This window comes from Enhydra lutris, unplaced genomic scaffold, assembly GCF_002288905.1.
Source record: "Enhydra lutris kenyoni isolate GAN:26980312 unplaced genomic scaffold, ASM228890v2 scaffoldscaffold20, whole genome shotgun sequence".
In the NCBI taxonomy this organism is placed as follows: domain Eukaryota; kingdom Metazoa; phylum Chordata; class Mammalia; order Carnivora; family Mustelidae; genus Enhydra; species Enhydra lutris.
This window is the reverse complement of record NW_019154104.1, coordinates 31,113,937-31,129,666: the sequence shown is the minus strand read 5'-3', so window position 1 is coordinate 31,129,666 and position 15,730 is coordinate 31,113,937. Positions and strand designations below refer to the sequence as shown.

At 43.8% G+C, this 15,730-nt stretch overlaps 1 protein-coding gene across 2 annotated transcripts in view; it reads right to left on the bottom strand.

Annotated features, from left to right (window-relative positions):
- The window catches only part of LOC111148490 (tectonin beta-propeller repeat containing 2), an 86,974-nt gene extending 83,768 nt beyond the window's left edge, over window positions 1-3,206 (bottom strand). Inside the window, exon 1 of one of the 2 annotated variants that reach the window (XM_022505072.1) lies at window positions 2,914-3,206. In XM_022505072.1, the coding sequence (XP_022360780.1) occupies window positions 2,914-3,132 (219 nt within the window). In that variant the 5' untranslated portion in view covers window positions 3,133-3,206. The remainder of the gene's footprint in view (window positions 1-2,913) is intronic. The other variant, XM_022505073.1, reaches the window with a different exon arrangement.
- Window positions 3,207-15,730: the final 12,524 nt, after the last annotated feature.

Sequence of the window (15,730 nt, the reverse complement as noted above, 5' to 3'; positions counted from 1 at the left end):
ATTTTTACCTACCTATATTGTTAAGTTTGAATTGAGTTTCTTATGGAAAACATATAGTTTGTTCATGATTTTTTTCTCTATTCCAGTCATTTCTTTTAACTGATATTTACAGATCATTTCCATTTAATATAACTATTGATGTGTTTTAATTAGGTCTATCATTTTCCATGACAGATTTTCCATGAACATTTTTAAAAATTCCATTTTGGTTTATAGTAATTTTTACTATAACATGTTTTCTAGTGGTGGGATTACAATTTTATGTATTTAACTTTCCAAAATTTATTTAGACTCAACATTTTACCTCTTCAGGTAGAATGTAGAAAACTTATCACTATAGAGTTCCCTTATATTACAGACAATTTTATAATTTTTGCCGTCAAATTATTTCAGAGAACGCAAGAGAAGAGAAAGAGACTGTTCTATTTACTTAGAGAGTTACTCTTCCTCTTCCTTCATTACTAACCTCTAAGTCTCCTTCTGGTATCATTTCTCTTTTGGCTAAAGGACTTCCTGACACAAGGAATTACTTTAGACCAGACCCCTGGTAAAAGGGTAAACCCCCTTAGTTTTCCTCCAGCTGAGAATACTTTTATTTCACCTCCTTTCCTGATAGATATTTTCACGAGGTAAAGAATTCTAAATTGACAAGTCTTTTCTTTCAGAACTTTAAAAATGTTATACCACTGTCTTCTAGCCTCCATGCTTTCTGAGGAGAAATCTGCGGTCATTCAAATCATTGTTCCCTATAAGTAATATGTCATTTTTCCAAAGCTACTTTCAATATTTCTCTTTGTTTTTAACAATTTAATTATGAGGTATCTGGGTAGGGTTTTCTTTGGTTTATCCTGTTACAAGTTTGCTGACAGATTCATAAGTCTTCATTCTTAACTGCTTGAAGTACTGGAGAAATTTTAGATATATTAATGCATAACTATATTTTCAAAGATTAACTATGAAAAGGTCTTAAATGTTTGGGGAATTTAATCAGTCATGCACTATTAACCAAACTAAACAAAAGCAAGAGCAATAGTTTATTTATTTTTTTTTTTAAGATTTTATTTATTTATTTGTCAGAAAGAGAGAGAGAGAAAGCACACAAGCAGGCAGAGAGGCAGGCAGAGGCGGAGAGAGAGGCAGGCTCCCCGCTGAGCAAGGAGCCCCATACGGGACTCAATCCCAAGACCCTAGGATCATGACCTGAGCCGAAGGCAGCGGCTCAACCCACTGAGCCACCCAGGCATCCCGAGCAATAGTTTTTATACAAGAACATTAATATAAACTCTAGAGCCAATCTGCCCAAGTTCAGACAACAGTGCTACCACTTACTGAATGCCTGACTTGGGTAAATTACTTAATTCTCGGGGCACCTGGTTGGCTCAGTGGGTTAAAGCCTATGCCTTCAGCTTAATCACTATCTCAGGGTCCTGGGATTGAGCCCTGCATCGGGCTCTCTGCTCAGCATGGAGTGTGCTTCCCCGCCCCCCTTCCACCTCTCTGCCTACTTGTGATCTCTGTCAAATTAAAAAATAATAATAATAATAATACTTAATTCTCTATGCTTGAGTTGTCGCCCTGGTAAAGTGAGGATGATGAAACAGTATCTGGCTCAGAGTTTTTACAAGAATGAATGAGTTAATATACACAAAGGTTTAGGAGAATCCCTGGCATATAGTAAGTGTTATACGCATGCCAGCAATTTTTGTTATTTTAAATTGAGTATAAAGATAAAGGCTTAAGAAAACCTCTTTGGGGGCGCCTGGGTGGCTCAGTGGGTTAAGCCTTTGCCTCTGGCTCAGGTCATGATCTCGGGGTCCTGGGATCGAGCCCCGCATCGGGCTCTCTGCTCAGCGGTGAGCCTGCTTCCCCCTCTCTCTGCCTGCCTCTCTGCCTACTTGTGATCTCTCTCTCTCTCTGTCAAATAAATAAATAAAATCTTAAAAAAAAAAAAGAAAAAGAAAACCTCTTTGTAAGAAAGAGAGAGAGAATATGTGCACATGCAAATGTACGAGTAGGACGGAGGGGCAGGAGAGGGAGAGAGGGAATCTTAAGCAGTCCCACACCGGGCATGGAGCCCTATGTGGGGGCTTGATCTCACGACCCTAGGATCATGACCTGAGCTGAAGCCAGGAGTCAGACACTTAACCGACTAAGCCAGCCAGGTGTCCCAAGAAAAACTAACTTTTTGAGTTAAAACTTTAATAAGTTGAATATTTATTAAAAGACAAATGTTTGTAAGCATTTCACTTAAACACAAAAGCCTTGTCTTAGTTCAGAAAAGCCCACTAACCACAGAATAGAGCCCCACAAGGCCATGAGGGAGGAGCCACAAGTTGGTCACCTTTGAGTTCCTCACAAAAGCCACATACTCAGTAAACCCCAGCTACTGGCTCAGTGGGTGAACTCAATGCTGATCCGTCAACAGGTGTTGCCTACCAGCACCTACAATGCACAGACATGCAATGCCTGAAGTCAGCCAATGGAGAACAGAGGTCAGTTGAGATCCCAACAGCAGTGTTCTACAGAAGTGATCTTATTTAAGACGCATCTGTTCTAGGAGCTGGCCAATATTGATACTAATCCCTTTTTTATAATAATTTCAGCAGAAAAACTACAGATTATTTAACTGAGTCAGTCAAGGTACTTCAAGAAGAAAATACCTACTTCCAAAGTTTTCTATTACATGTTGAACACTAAAATGTTCTCTTTTAAAGAGATGCTAGATTTTTGGAGGCAGGTTAAAAAAGTGTTTTTAGTTACAGTCCACTTCAATTAAAGATGGTTTTAAAGTATTGTTTGGGTGAGACACTAAGGCCAAATCAGAAGTAAATTATCCCATGCTAGAACACATGAGCATGTTAAATGTTAGCCATGGTGACTACATGCTAAGGAGTAAAGAAAAGCAAGACTCACCTCAAAGTTGTACTTTCTCATCTGGTTGAAGTGTCTGCAGTACAGGTAGAGCATGCCGATGCTGCTGCCCACAGCAATGTAGTCCCCATTGGTATCGAGAGCTGTGAGGTAGACCACAATAGAGCGGAAGCCCTTCTGGACCTTTGTGGGAATGGCATTGAGGAGATAGTACAAGGGGCAGAACTCTCTGAATGTAATAGGCTCTGATACTGATGCCATGGCCAAGGTTGTCACAGATGATCTTCAGGCAGGAAAAGGAATGTTTACTTGGCATCTGGGGAAACCTGGGGGCTGAAGAACAAGGCATTACAATTCTTTCAACCTCTAGTCATGCCAAAAAGAAGTCATGTATAGCAGTGGGAGGAAGGAACTTGCGGGTGGGTAAAATTGTAGGTGGAGCTCAACTGAATGGAGAAAGTACCTGGTTTCATTAAGATCACTTTTAAGCATTTTAATTCAACAGGCACCTCAATGCATATGGGCCCCTGTAATTCACATTGTGCTAAGTACTGTGGAGGAATGGGAAGAACATTAAAAACAGTTCTTATTCTCAAGCAGTTTATGATCTAGCCAGGCAGGCAAAAGAAACTGAAGATACACAAAACCTCATGTGGTTAGTGCTAATCTATGGGTCTTGATGAGAAGAGGGAGGGAGCAATGTGGAAAAGGCTTCACTGGAAACATCCTGAACTATGAAGCCCACCAAGAGGAACGGAACATGGAAAAGAGAAACAGGAAAGACACTGTACCAGGAGAACAATGAACCAGTCCTGACGGAGAAATACACTCACTGCTGAGACAGCAGAGAAACGTGTCCCCCAGCTGGATGTTTGCAGCCTCCTTGACACCCAGAGACTCAGTTATACAACGGTTCCACCGTGAGACCAATATCTCTTGGTGCTCTAAATTCAAAACTTCCCTCAATAAGGATACTCAGTCCTCACATAGCACGCTGTAATTTATGATGAGCTTAATCACTCGTTGAATCCTTACCCTACCTGTAAGATCAGTGGTGTCAGCCCCAACTTTGAGAGGAAGGTACTAAGGACACAAGGGTCACAAGACTTGCCCAAGACCACACAGCCAAGACCTGAATCTAGGTCTTCTCCCTCCAAATCCTGAGCCCTTCCGATCCCAGAGTCACAGTTCCGACAGACAAGCAGCAGCTACAGATGGGTGTCTTGTCCCTGATTCAAGCCGGAGGTGTATTTCACTCCTTCAGTTCCATGGAGACTAAGCCCCTCTAGTAAAAACTTGTTGGGATGCTGGATTTGGAACTGTGGGTTTTCTATTCCTATAGAGTCGACCAACCAACTTCCAAGTTCTCTTATAATGAAACTCCCACCCAATTCATTTTCACCCAGGAGCCCTTGCATTGGCTGTTCCTTCTACTGGAATGCTCTTTCTCCAGATGTGACTCAGATTTTGCTTCTTCTCGGCCTGTAGGTCTCTGCTAAAATGTCCTCTTCTCCACAAGATCCCACCTGCCCAACCCCTAAAGTGAGCTTCCTACCACCACCGAGTACTCTCTATTCGCCTCTCCCTGCTTTGTCTTCTCACATATCCTTTTTCTTTGCTGTTGACTGGCCATCTCTGCCTGACCCCCTCTACCATCACTGGTCAGTAAGGCCCACAGGAATAGGACCACATCTGCTTCACTCACCCTACAGCCCCCAGCACCTAGAAAAGGATCAGGCATAACAGGGGCTCTCAGTAAGTAGTTACTGAATAGCTGAATGACTTATATAAAAGGAAAATTTGCAAGGAAGGAATGAGTGACAAGAATGGAAGACCAGCAAAATATCTCTCACCACTATGGCCCCACTTCAGTGCTGGAATAATAACCCCTGGATGTGTGTGGCATATCCCGTGTTCCAAGCATCCTCAGACTCCTGTTCTGCTTGATAATCACAACAGTCAATACAGTGAAGCGAGCAGGGTAATTTATGAGAGGCTCCTAAAGGTAACAACAAGAATCCTATCCCTCTGTGATATTTAAGAAAACTTACTTAATACACCCTTTTGTAGCAGAGACTGAAGCTCTGGGAGGTTCAGAAATGTGCCCAAGCTCCCATAGCTTTAAATGCCCAGTGCAACAGGCATCTGGATGAGAATGCTCGTTCTGCTCATACGGCAGCACAAATCGTAAACTTAGAACCTTTTTTTTTTATGCTTTATTTATTTATTTGACAGACAGAGATCACAAGTAGGCAGAGAGGCAGGCAGAGAGAGATGGGGAAGCAGGCTCCCTGCTGAGCAGAGAGCCTGATGCGGGGCTCGATCCCGGACCTGGGATCATGACCTGAGCTGAAGGTAGAGGCTTTAACCCACTGAGCCACCCAGGTGCCCCTAAACTTAGAACTTTTTAAGAGCAAGACCAATCTTTGGTTATGCAAGTATTCCAGAAAGGTGGGCAAGGTTCGCAGGATGCAGAAATCAAACAGAAATGAAATGGCTCTTAGGCAAACTCAAGTGAGAACAGTTGCTGACAGACACCGTGGGAAAGGAGGTAGGTCATTCAAGGACATGGGACACTAACTCCAAAACACCAACAGCAGCAGCAATAATGGTAATAGCTACTGATGTTACATCACAGCAACGATCCTTAGCACACTAACTCGTGACATCCTCAAAAAATATCCTAGAAGGTCAGGACCACTGTTACCTCCATTTCTGAGATGAGGAAACTGCTCCCATTTCAACAATCTTCTTTTCATCTTCAAGTATCAGAGCAGAATAGGAGCAGAAAAGGCTTTGTTACCTCAATGAGTCTGTGCATGCAAACACACTGATAAGTTTGCATAATTTATATAATGTTTTTAAAATGAAATCTTTTATTTCATTTTGTTTTTTTCATTTTATGTTATTTATGTTTACCGTCAAAAAATTGGAATATGAAAAATTACAAGGCACTAAATAAATGCCGCTCATAACCCCCCACACAAAGATGCGCTATGTATACAGATGGCTACAGACACGCAGGCACGCACTTAATAAAGCACAAGCACTTGCCCTGTCGCTAAATGTTCCCATAGGACGTGATTTTTATTTATTTATTATTTATTTATTTATTTTATTTTTTTTTAAAGATTTTATTTATTTATTTGAGAGAGAGACAGTAAGAGAGAGCATGAGCGAGGAGAAGGTCAGAGGGAGAAGCAGACTCCCCATGGAGCTGGGAGCCCGATGCGGGACTCGATCCCGGGACTCCGGGATCATGACCTGAGCCGAAGGCAGTCGTCTAACCAACTGAGCCACCCAGGCATCCCAGGACGTGATTTTTAAAGACTGTATAGAAAAACTGCAGAGGACACACTGTATACATAAACCAAAAATTTCCCAACTAAAATGTTTAACTTTCTACTTTAGCGGGCAAGGCCTCCCAGGAAGCAAGTGGAAATACTAAGCAGTTTACAATTGTCAGCTGGCACGATCTTCCTCCTTTAAAAGGCATTTTCCACAAAGTAGCTTTGTCAAAATACGACATTTCTATTTTAAAAATTAATCCACTTGATGTGATACTATGCACTGACAGCTCCACAATCTCTGCAGAAGGTATTTCAGACTGCGGTCTGGTTCAAAGAGGGCCAGAGGATTCATCCTGAAACTCAGCTGCAGAGCAGGCACACTCTTCTAACTTGGACTGCATGTTTATTTGTGGTGGCTTAGTAGGTACTAACAGATAATACAGAAGGTCAGAGTCCCTGGAATCATCTCTTTGGCACAAACAATAATAATTCTATCAGCTTCAAAAATGTATAAGGATCCCTCCCGCACTTACCAGGTCCCAGCAGAGATTAAAAATGATCACAACTCTGTGGCAGATAATGGGCTGTATAATCAAATTCTGAATCAGTTTTTCAAGCTGAAATCCTTGCGTTCAGCCCTGACTTCTCCTCCTCCCTCTCCTTCACTCCTACAACAACTCCTCACCTCATTCCATTCACTCTATTTCCTAACCTGTGTCACACCTGTCCCTTTCTCACCATCTCTGTGGCCACATCCAAGACGAAGCCATCACACATCTCACCTGAACTTCCATAGCATTCTTCTAATGACGGCTCTCCCGCTTCCACACCTGGCCTTTAGGACCTGTGCTCTTATAAAGCAGTCAGAATGAACTCTGTGACTTCATCAAAATTAAAACCTTCTGTGATCCTAAAAAAAAAACCACACTACCAACACACTGAAAAGACAACTCACAGAACTGGGATAAATATATGTTAATCACATAACTGATAATGCATTTGTACCCAGAATATATTAAAAAACTCTTAAACCTCAATAGTAAAGAAACAATTCTTAAATGGGCAAAGGATCTGAGTACACATTTCTCCAAAGAAGACATAAAAATGGCCAATAAGCACAGTAAAGATGCTCACCATCATTAATCATCAGGGAGATGCAAAACAAAAGGACAATGAGCTATCACTTTAAATACTAAGATAGCTATAATAATTAAAAAAAAAAAGACATAATATATTTTAGCAAGAACGTAAAGAAACTGAAATCCTCATACATTGCCGGTAGAAAATAAAATGATAAGGCAGCCACTATGAAAAAGTCTAGCAGTTAAAGCAGAGTTACCACATAACCCAGCAATACATACACAATAACACATACAGACTTACATCTACACAAAAATATTATGAAGGTAATAATATTAAAAGTAAAAATATTTAGGGGCACCTGGGTGGCTCAGTGGCTTAAGCCTCTGCCTTCACCTCAGGTCATGTTCTCAGGGTCCTGGGATCAAGCCCCCCATTGGGCTCTCTGCTCAGCGGGGAGTCTGCTTCCCCCTCTCTCTCTGCCTGCCTCTCTGCCTACTTGTGATCTCTGTCAAATAAATAAAATCTTTAAAAAAAAAAAGTAAAAATGTTTAAAAATACCAATTGTCCATTGAAATAACAGTATATCCATACACTGGAATATGAATTAAAGGAGTGAAGTTCTGATACATGCTACAACATGATGAACTTTGAAAACATGGTGCTAAAGTGAAAGACAGACCCACACACAAAACCACATATTGATTCCATTTATATGAAATGCTCAGAATAATCAAACCTATACAAACAAAAAGTAAATCAGTGACTGCCTAGGATGGGAGTGGGGGTGACTGCTTAATGGTACGGGGTTTCTTTTGAGAGTAATGACAAAGTTCTTTTTGGACACTGGGAAAGTTATGTGCTATGGTGAGTGCTATGAAGTGCGTAAACTTGGCGATTCACAGATCTGTACTTCTGGGGCTAATAATACATATATGTTCATTGGAAAATAAAAAATTATAAAAAAATATTTAAAATTTAAAAAATTGATTGTAGTGATGGTTTCATATCTCTGTGATATACTAAAAACCACTGAATTGTACACTTTAATTGGGTAAATTATATGGTATGTAAACTATATCTTTTAAATAAAAGGGAGGAAAAGGAGAAGAAACAGCTGTCCAACACCCATTCATCGTAAAAACTTCTGTAAACTAGGAATAGAGAGGAATTTCTTCAAGCTGACAAGGAATATCTACAAAAAGCAACAGTTAACATCATTCTTAATGATAAGATACTCAAAGCTTCCCCACGAAGATCAGGTACAAGGGAAAGACTCATGTCACCACTCCTTTTCAACATTATACTGGAAGTTCCAGCTAATGCAATAAGACAAGAAAAAGAAATAAAAAGTATACAGTTTATGAAGGAAGAAATAAAACTCTCTTTGCTTGCAGATGACATGATCATCTATGTAGAAAGTCTTGAAGAATCAACAAAAAACTCCTGACACTAATAAGCAATTGTATCAAGGTTATAATACAACTTAACATACAAAAGCAAACTGCTTCCCTATATACCAGCTATGACAAATGGAATCTGAAATTAAAAACACAATTCTATTTACATTAGCACTGCCCAAATTGAAATACTTAAATATAAATCTAACATACTATCTATAAGATCAATATGAGGAAAACTACAAAACTCCCATGAACAAAATCAGAGAACTAAATAAATGGAAAGATATCCCATGCTCATGGACAGGAAGATTCAATATTGTCCATATGTGAATTCTTCCCAATTTGCTCTACAGATCTGATGCAATCCCAATCAAAATCTCAGGCAAATTATTTTGTGGTATCAACAAAACTATTTTGAAATTTATATAGAGAGGCAAAGAACCAGAATAAATAACACAGTAGAAGGAGAAGAACAAAGCTAGAAGACTGATACTACCCAACTGCCAAACATACTATAAAGCTATAGTAATCAAGATAGTGTGGTATTGGCAAAAGAACAAATACACCAACAGAACAAAAGAGAGAGCCCAGAAATAGACTGGCACAAATATAGTTAACTGATTCTTGACAAAGCAGCAAAGGCAATAAATGGAATAGAGACAGTCTTTTCAGCAAATGGTACTGAAACAACTGGACATCCACATACCAAAAAAAAAAAAAAAAGATTCTAGACACAGAACTTATACCCTTCACAAAAATTAACTCAAAATGGATCACAGGCTTAAATGTAAAGCACAAAACTATAAAACTCCTACAAGAAAACATAGGAGAGGGGTGTCTGGGTGGCTCAGTTGGTTAAATGTTTGACTTCAGTAGTGATCATGGGGTCCTGGGATTGAGTCCCATGTCTGGCTCCCTGCTCAACGGGGAGCCTGCTTCTCCCTTTCCCTCTGCTGCTCCCCCTGTTTGTGCTCTCTTGCTTGTTCTCTCTCTCACTCTCTCTCTCAAATAAATAAATGAAATCTTTAAAAAACACACAAGAGAAGACATGGATGACTTTGAGTATGATGATGACATTTTAGATGCAACACCAAAGGCATGATCCATGAAAGAAATAATCGATAAGCTAGACTTCATTAAAACTAAAAAGCTCTGCAAAAGACAATCTCAAGGGAATGAAAAGACAAGCCAGGCTGGGAGAAAATATTTGCAAAAGACTCATCTGACAAAGGGCTGCTGCCCACAATATACAAAGAACTCTTAAAACTCAACAGTAAGGGGCGCCTGGGTGGCTCAGTGGTTAAAGCCTCTGCCTTCGGCTCAGGTCATGATCCCAGGGTCCTGGGATCGAGCCTCTCATCGGGCTCTCTGCTCGGCAGGGAGCCTGCCTCCTCCTCCTCTCTCTCTGCCTTCCTCTCTGCCTACTTGTGATCTGTCTGTCAAATAAATAAAAATCTTAAAAAAAAAAAAAAAAAACCTCAACAGTAAGAAACAACCCAACTTAAAAATGGGCCAAACACCTAACAGACACATCACCAGAGAAGATATACAGATGGCAAACAAGCATATGAAAAGGTGTTCTACACCATGTGTCATTAGGGAAATGAAAATGAAAATGAGGTACATGCCTATTAGAACAGCCAAAATCCCCAACACTGACAACACCAAATGCTGGTGAGGATGTGGTGCAACTGGGACTCTCATTCGTTGCTGGTGGGTATGTGAAATGCTACAGTTACTTTGGAAAATGTTTTTATTTTGTTTTGTTTTTACAAACTAAACAATCTGGGGTGTCTAGTTGACACAGTCTGTAGAGCATGCAACTCTTGATCTTGGGGTCGTGAGTCTGAGCCCCATACTGGGCATTGAACCTACTTAAAAAAAAAAAAAAAACTAATCTAAACATAATCATTATATCATCCAGCAATTACATTCCTTGGTATTTATCCAAAAGAGTTGCAAACTTATGTTCATATACAAACCTTCACCCAGATATTTATACCAGCTTTATTCATAATTGTTAAAACTTGTAAGCAACTAAGATATCCTTTAGTAGGTGAATGTATAAATAAATGATGGTATATTCAGATGATGGACTATCACTCAGTATTAAAAAGACATGGGCTATAAGCCATGAAAAGAGAGAGAGGAACCTTAAATGCATATTACTAAGTGAAAGAAGCCAATCTGAAAAGGCCACATCCTGTATTATTCCAACTATGCAGCATTCTGGAGAAGGCAAAACTATGGAGGCAGTAGATCAGGCTGTCAGGGCTGTGCAGGGAGGGGAAGGGATGAATAACTAAATAAAAAAAGCACAGACTTTCAGGGCAGCGAAAATACTGATACCATAATGACAGACACACGTCATTATACATTCATCCAAACCCACAGGATGTGCGCCACCAAAAGTTAGCCCATAAGTAAATGACAGACTCTGGTTGATTATGATGTGTCAGTGTAGGTTCGTCAATTGTAACAAATGTTCTAATGTTGATACTGGAGGAGACCGAGCATGTGCGGGGATATATGAGAAATCCGCATCTTTTCTTCAACTTTCCTGTGAACCTAAAACTGCTTTGAAGGAAGTCTTTTTTTTTTTTTTAAGATTTTATTTATTTATTTGACAGACAGAGATTACAAGTAGGCAGAGAGGCAGTCAGAGAGAGAGGGGGAAGCAGGCTCCCCGCTGAGCAGAGAGCCCGATGTGGGGCTCGATCCCAGGACTCTGAGATCATGACCTGAGCCGAAGGCAGAGGCTTTAACCCACTGAGCCACCCAGGCGCCCCGGAAGTCTTTTTTTTTTTTTTTTTTAAATAAGAGTTCTTCAAAAGAGAAACGGGTAGGTCTCATACTACCATCTGATTCAAAATTCCTCAGGGGTTCCCCAGTGCTCCCAGAAAAACCAGTGCCTTTCAGTGGCCTACATAAGGCTCTGTGTGGCCAGCCTTCCTGGCTCCGTCCCTCACATACCTGTCCCTCCCAACCTGTCTGCCAAGTTCCTGCGGCACTGACCCACTCTCTCCCTACTCAGGCCTCTATTCCCTTTACTCCAGTGATCTTTCCTCTCACTCACAAACCTGGCTTCACAAAGGGCCTCCCTGAGCACAGCATGCAGTCCTTCGGCCCCTCCTCTCTGTCATGTCACTATGTATACATCCTTCATACTCTCATCACAAGCTTTAGTCCCTTTATTTGCTAAGCAGGTTAATGATCATCACTCCTGAAAATATAAGCAACAAATGTAAACCCTAATAACCTAACAATATCTTTGGCACAGAGTAGATACTCAATAAAGACTTGCTGAATGAATAATACAATGTTAACTTCAGGTCTTACTGCAAAACGATATTCCCCATCCAATCTTTAAAATCAATAGTGCTTCCTTGGTCACAAATATTTCCATTAAAAAGACAAGACACCACTCTGCAACATTCTTCTTCTAGACAGGATGCTTCCCTCCCCCAGGGGTACCTACCATCAACCCCCTACACCTGCAAGGGGGTCAGCAGATCTTCATGCTGACTGACAGCACCCTAATGCCACCTCGGTGGGCAGTTTTTTAAAACTGGAGCAAGGCCATCAATACATAGTCTAAATCATTCACTTAGTACTACAGGAACCATGAGCTTCCCAAGCACTCTACAACTCAAATGGTTTAAGAACTGTTTCCCAAGTCTCTAGGAAGACAATAATGTCCCTGTTGTATAGTTTATTCTTAAAGTCTGGCCACAACATCTTGCAAGTGTTAAAATTTCACAGCTGAGCGTAATGAGACTGAAGCAGTCATTTACCTTCCAGATTAAATTTTGTTATTTCCCTGCTGCCATATCTGTCACTGGCTAGCCAGACGAAAGCATGGGAGGAGAACATTTTTAAAAAATGGTCTGGGGGGGGGGGGGCGCCTGGGTGGCTCAGTGGGTTAAAGCCTCTGCCTTCGGCTCGGGTCATGGTCCCAGGGTCCTGGGATCGAGCCCCACATAGGGCTCTCTGCTCAGCAGGGAGCCTGCTTCCTCCTCTCTCTCTGCCTGCCTCTCTGCCTACTTGTGATCTCTGTCTGTCAAACAAATAAATAAAAAAAATCTTTAAAAAAAAAATGGTCTGGGGGCACCTGGGTGGTGGTCAGTTAAGTATCCGACTCTTGACTGCAGCTCAGGTCATGATCTAGGGTCTGGGCTCAGTGTGGTGTCTACTTGCGACTCTCTCCTCTGCCCCTCCCCCGCACTCTCTCTCTTCTCAAATAAACAAAGCTTTAGAAAAACGAATGGTCTGGGTCTAGCTTGATGCCGGGCCGCTCTTCCTTCCACACACTCCACGATGCAGCTGCAAAGGGCTTCCTGCCACAGTCCCTGAACACGCCATGACCTGTAGGTCTTTGCAAAGACCCCCCTCCTCCTTTCCCGCTCCCTCCAACACACACACTGTAAGAGCTAGTTCTCCCCTAGGAGACCTTCGCAGTCTGCCTCTGACACTTAGTTGGTCTTTCTCAGCTCTCGGAGAACATTCTGTGCCTCATTATCACACAGCAGCCCATCGTTTGTTTTCCAGCTTCTCTAATGGACTCTTGGTAGTCTTCACCCATGGCCTTCTCATCTGTATGCTCTGTGGAGCTTCCAAAGACCACCAGTGTCCAGTACAATCAGCCCTCAACCACTGTTTGTTCAACTGAGCTCTCAAAACACTATGCCAGGATTCCCCAAGGATGATAACCCAGAATACAAGACCACGCTACCTCAGTAGCAGCCACCATTTTGCAAAAGTTCACTAGTCTCTTAAGCCCAGGCCCATTCGTTTCAATTGAACACACACTTTGAACAATTGCTCACTTCTACCTCAGCATTTCACGGAACTGTTAACTACTCCCTCCCGATTCTACCAAGCTCCTTGTGCTTTGCGATATCTAGAAATCTCTCCATGCTTGAACCAAAGCTTATTTTCATTATATGTATAACTGTTACCTGATCTTCCCTTCATGTTTCCAAGCTCAATCAACAGTGCTCTTCCTGATGCTGTTTCCTTCGTTTTTCTCCCCAGTTCCAGTAGCCATCCTGTCCAAACTATACAGAAGCTAATATAAAATTTACTTCCTCAGACTTGGAAGTGTTATCTTTCTAGGAGAGGACTGGAAAACAAATCCAGTAGAGGCCCATATTCTATTGAAAAAGACAAGATTGCTACAAAATAACTTAAACCTAAGAAAGCTACTTCACCCTTCAGGAAGATTATCCTTATCCCATCTTCCCCACCACAGTCTCAAAGCCAGTCCTGAAAACTGAGGTAAAACAACCCCTATACCTGCACAGGCTGGTTCTCAGGTTAGAAAGCTCCCTGAGGGCAGGGACTGGGACTACAGCATCCCTAGAACCCCGTACGTTGCTGACATACAACAGACCTCAAACAATACCTGGTGAATGAACAAACACGGGATGTAAGCTGGGCTATCCAAAAACCCACAAGGTCAGAAGCTTATCAAGGTGCACTTTGCTGGGTGTGGAAGAGTGCAAAAAGCTTAGGAGACCAGGAGACAATGATGACTACACAAGATAGAGGGGCTTTACTCCCAGATTCTGCTCATGCTGGGTTTACCAGAAGGGAGGCAACCCCAAGTGCAACTCATCACCCCAGCGGATAAAGCAAGTGTGGGCCCAGGCTGGGACCCCCACATTCTGCCAACAGATGGAACAGAAGGGACAGAACAGAGTAAGATTCCTGAGTCTCAGCAAGAAAGTGAGGAAGAACAAAGAGCGGGGAAGAGAAGTGGAAGTAGGGCATGTGGGTAACTGCAGTGGGGGCTGCGCCTTACTGAACTGTATCAGGCGCCAGGTGCTGTGCTCCTCAGCACTTTACAGGCACTGACCCATTTGATCCTCCCACCAACACAGGGGTAGAAACCGTTATCATCTCCTTCTACTGACGATGAAACAGCAGCGAACCTAGGTGGTACCACGTGCCCCAAGCGCACAGCTAGGAAGGGGCAGGTGCTGTGACCCGAATGCGGGTCTGACTCCAGGGTACCCCATTCTTTTTTTTTTTTTTTTAAAGATTTTATTTATTTATTTGACACACAGAGATCACAAGTAGGCAGAGATGCAGGCAGAGAGAGGAGGAAGCAGGCTCCCTGCTGAGCAGAGAGCCCGATGTGGGGCTCGATCCCAGGACCCTGAGATCATGACCTGAGCCGAAGGCAGAGGCTTCAACCCACTGAGCCACCCAGGCGCCCCCAGGGTACCCCATTTTTGAAGCCTCAGCACCTACTCTGCCTCCCACCCCCAACGTAGCACTGACGAGGGGTCCTTCGTTTACCCATTTAACGACCACCTCCTGAGCACCTACTGGGTACGTGCCAAGGTCTGCGCCAGCAGCGGCAGTGCGCGGCGGAGGGGACCGGACTGGCAGGGTCGGGGGACTGAACGCAAAGTCAATCATGAGACGCCGGCGGTGGGAGCCTCGGGCCGGCAGGCAGGGGGACGGGGCACGGGGCTCGGGGGACGAGAGCAGAGGGATGAGGGATGACGGCCGAGGGTTGAGGGACCAGGGTGCGGCAGACGCGAGGGAAGGCGCCGAGTGGGAGGAGCGAGGGCCCGGGGATGGTGTCGGCGGGCCAGCGGGGCCGACGACGCGTGGACGACCGCCGCCGCCCTCCGCGAACCGCTGGCTCTTGCCGGGCGCCTCCAGTGCTGTGGCATTCGGGCTCGGCCACCCGGCTCGGGCGCCGCGGGGGTGGGAACGGGGACGAGACGGGTCGTGCGACCCTGAGGCGCCGAGGCCAGGGAAGCGCAGCCTGGGGGAGGCGTGAGCGGCGGCGGGGAGACGGAGGAAGGGGCGCGGGCTGGACGGCGGGGGCAGCGGGGCCAACAGCGGCGTCGCCGGACTCACCTCCCGCGGCGGCCCCTCAGGACTCGCTGGCCCGGCCCGGCCGGAGGAGGCGGGGACGGACTCCGGGCCGCGGGGGCTGCCGGGAGCCCGTTCCCCGGGCAACGGGGACAGTATCGCGCAGCGACTGCCGGAGGCTGGAGCAGCCGAGCCACAAGTGGCGGCGAGCCAGCCGAGCGCGCCGGAAGGACGTCAGCGCGCTTCCGGCGGCCG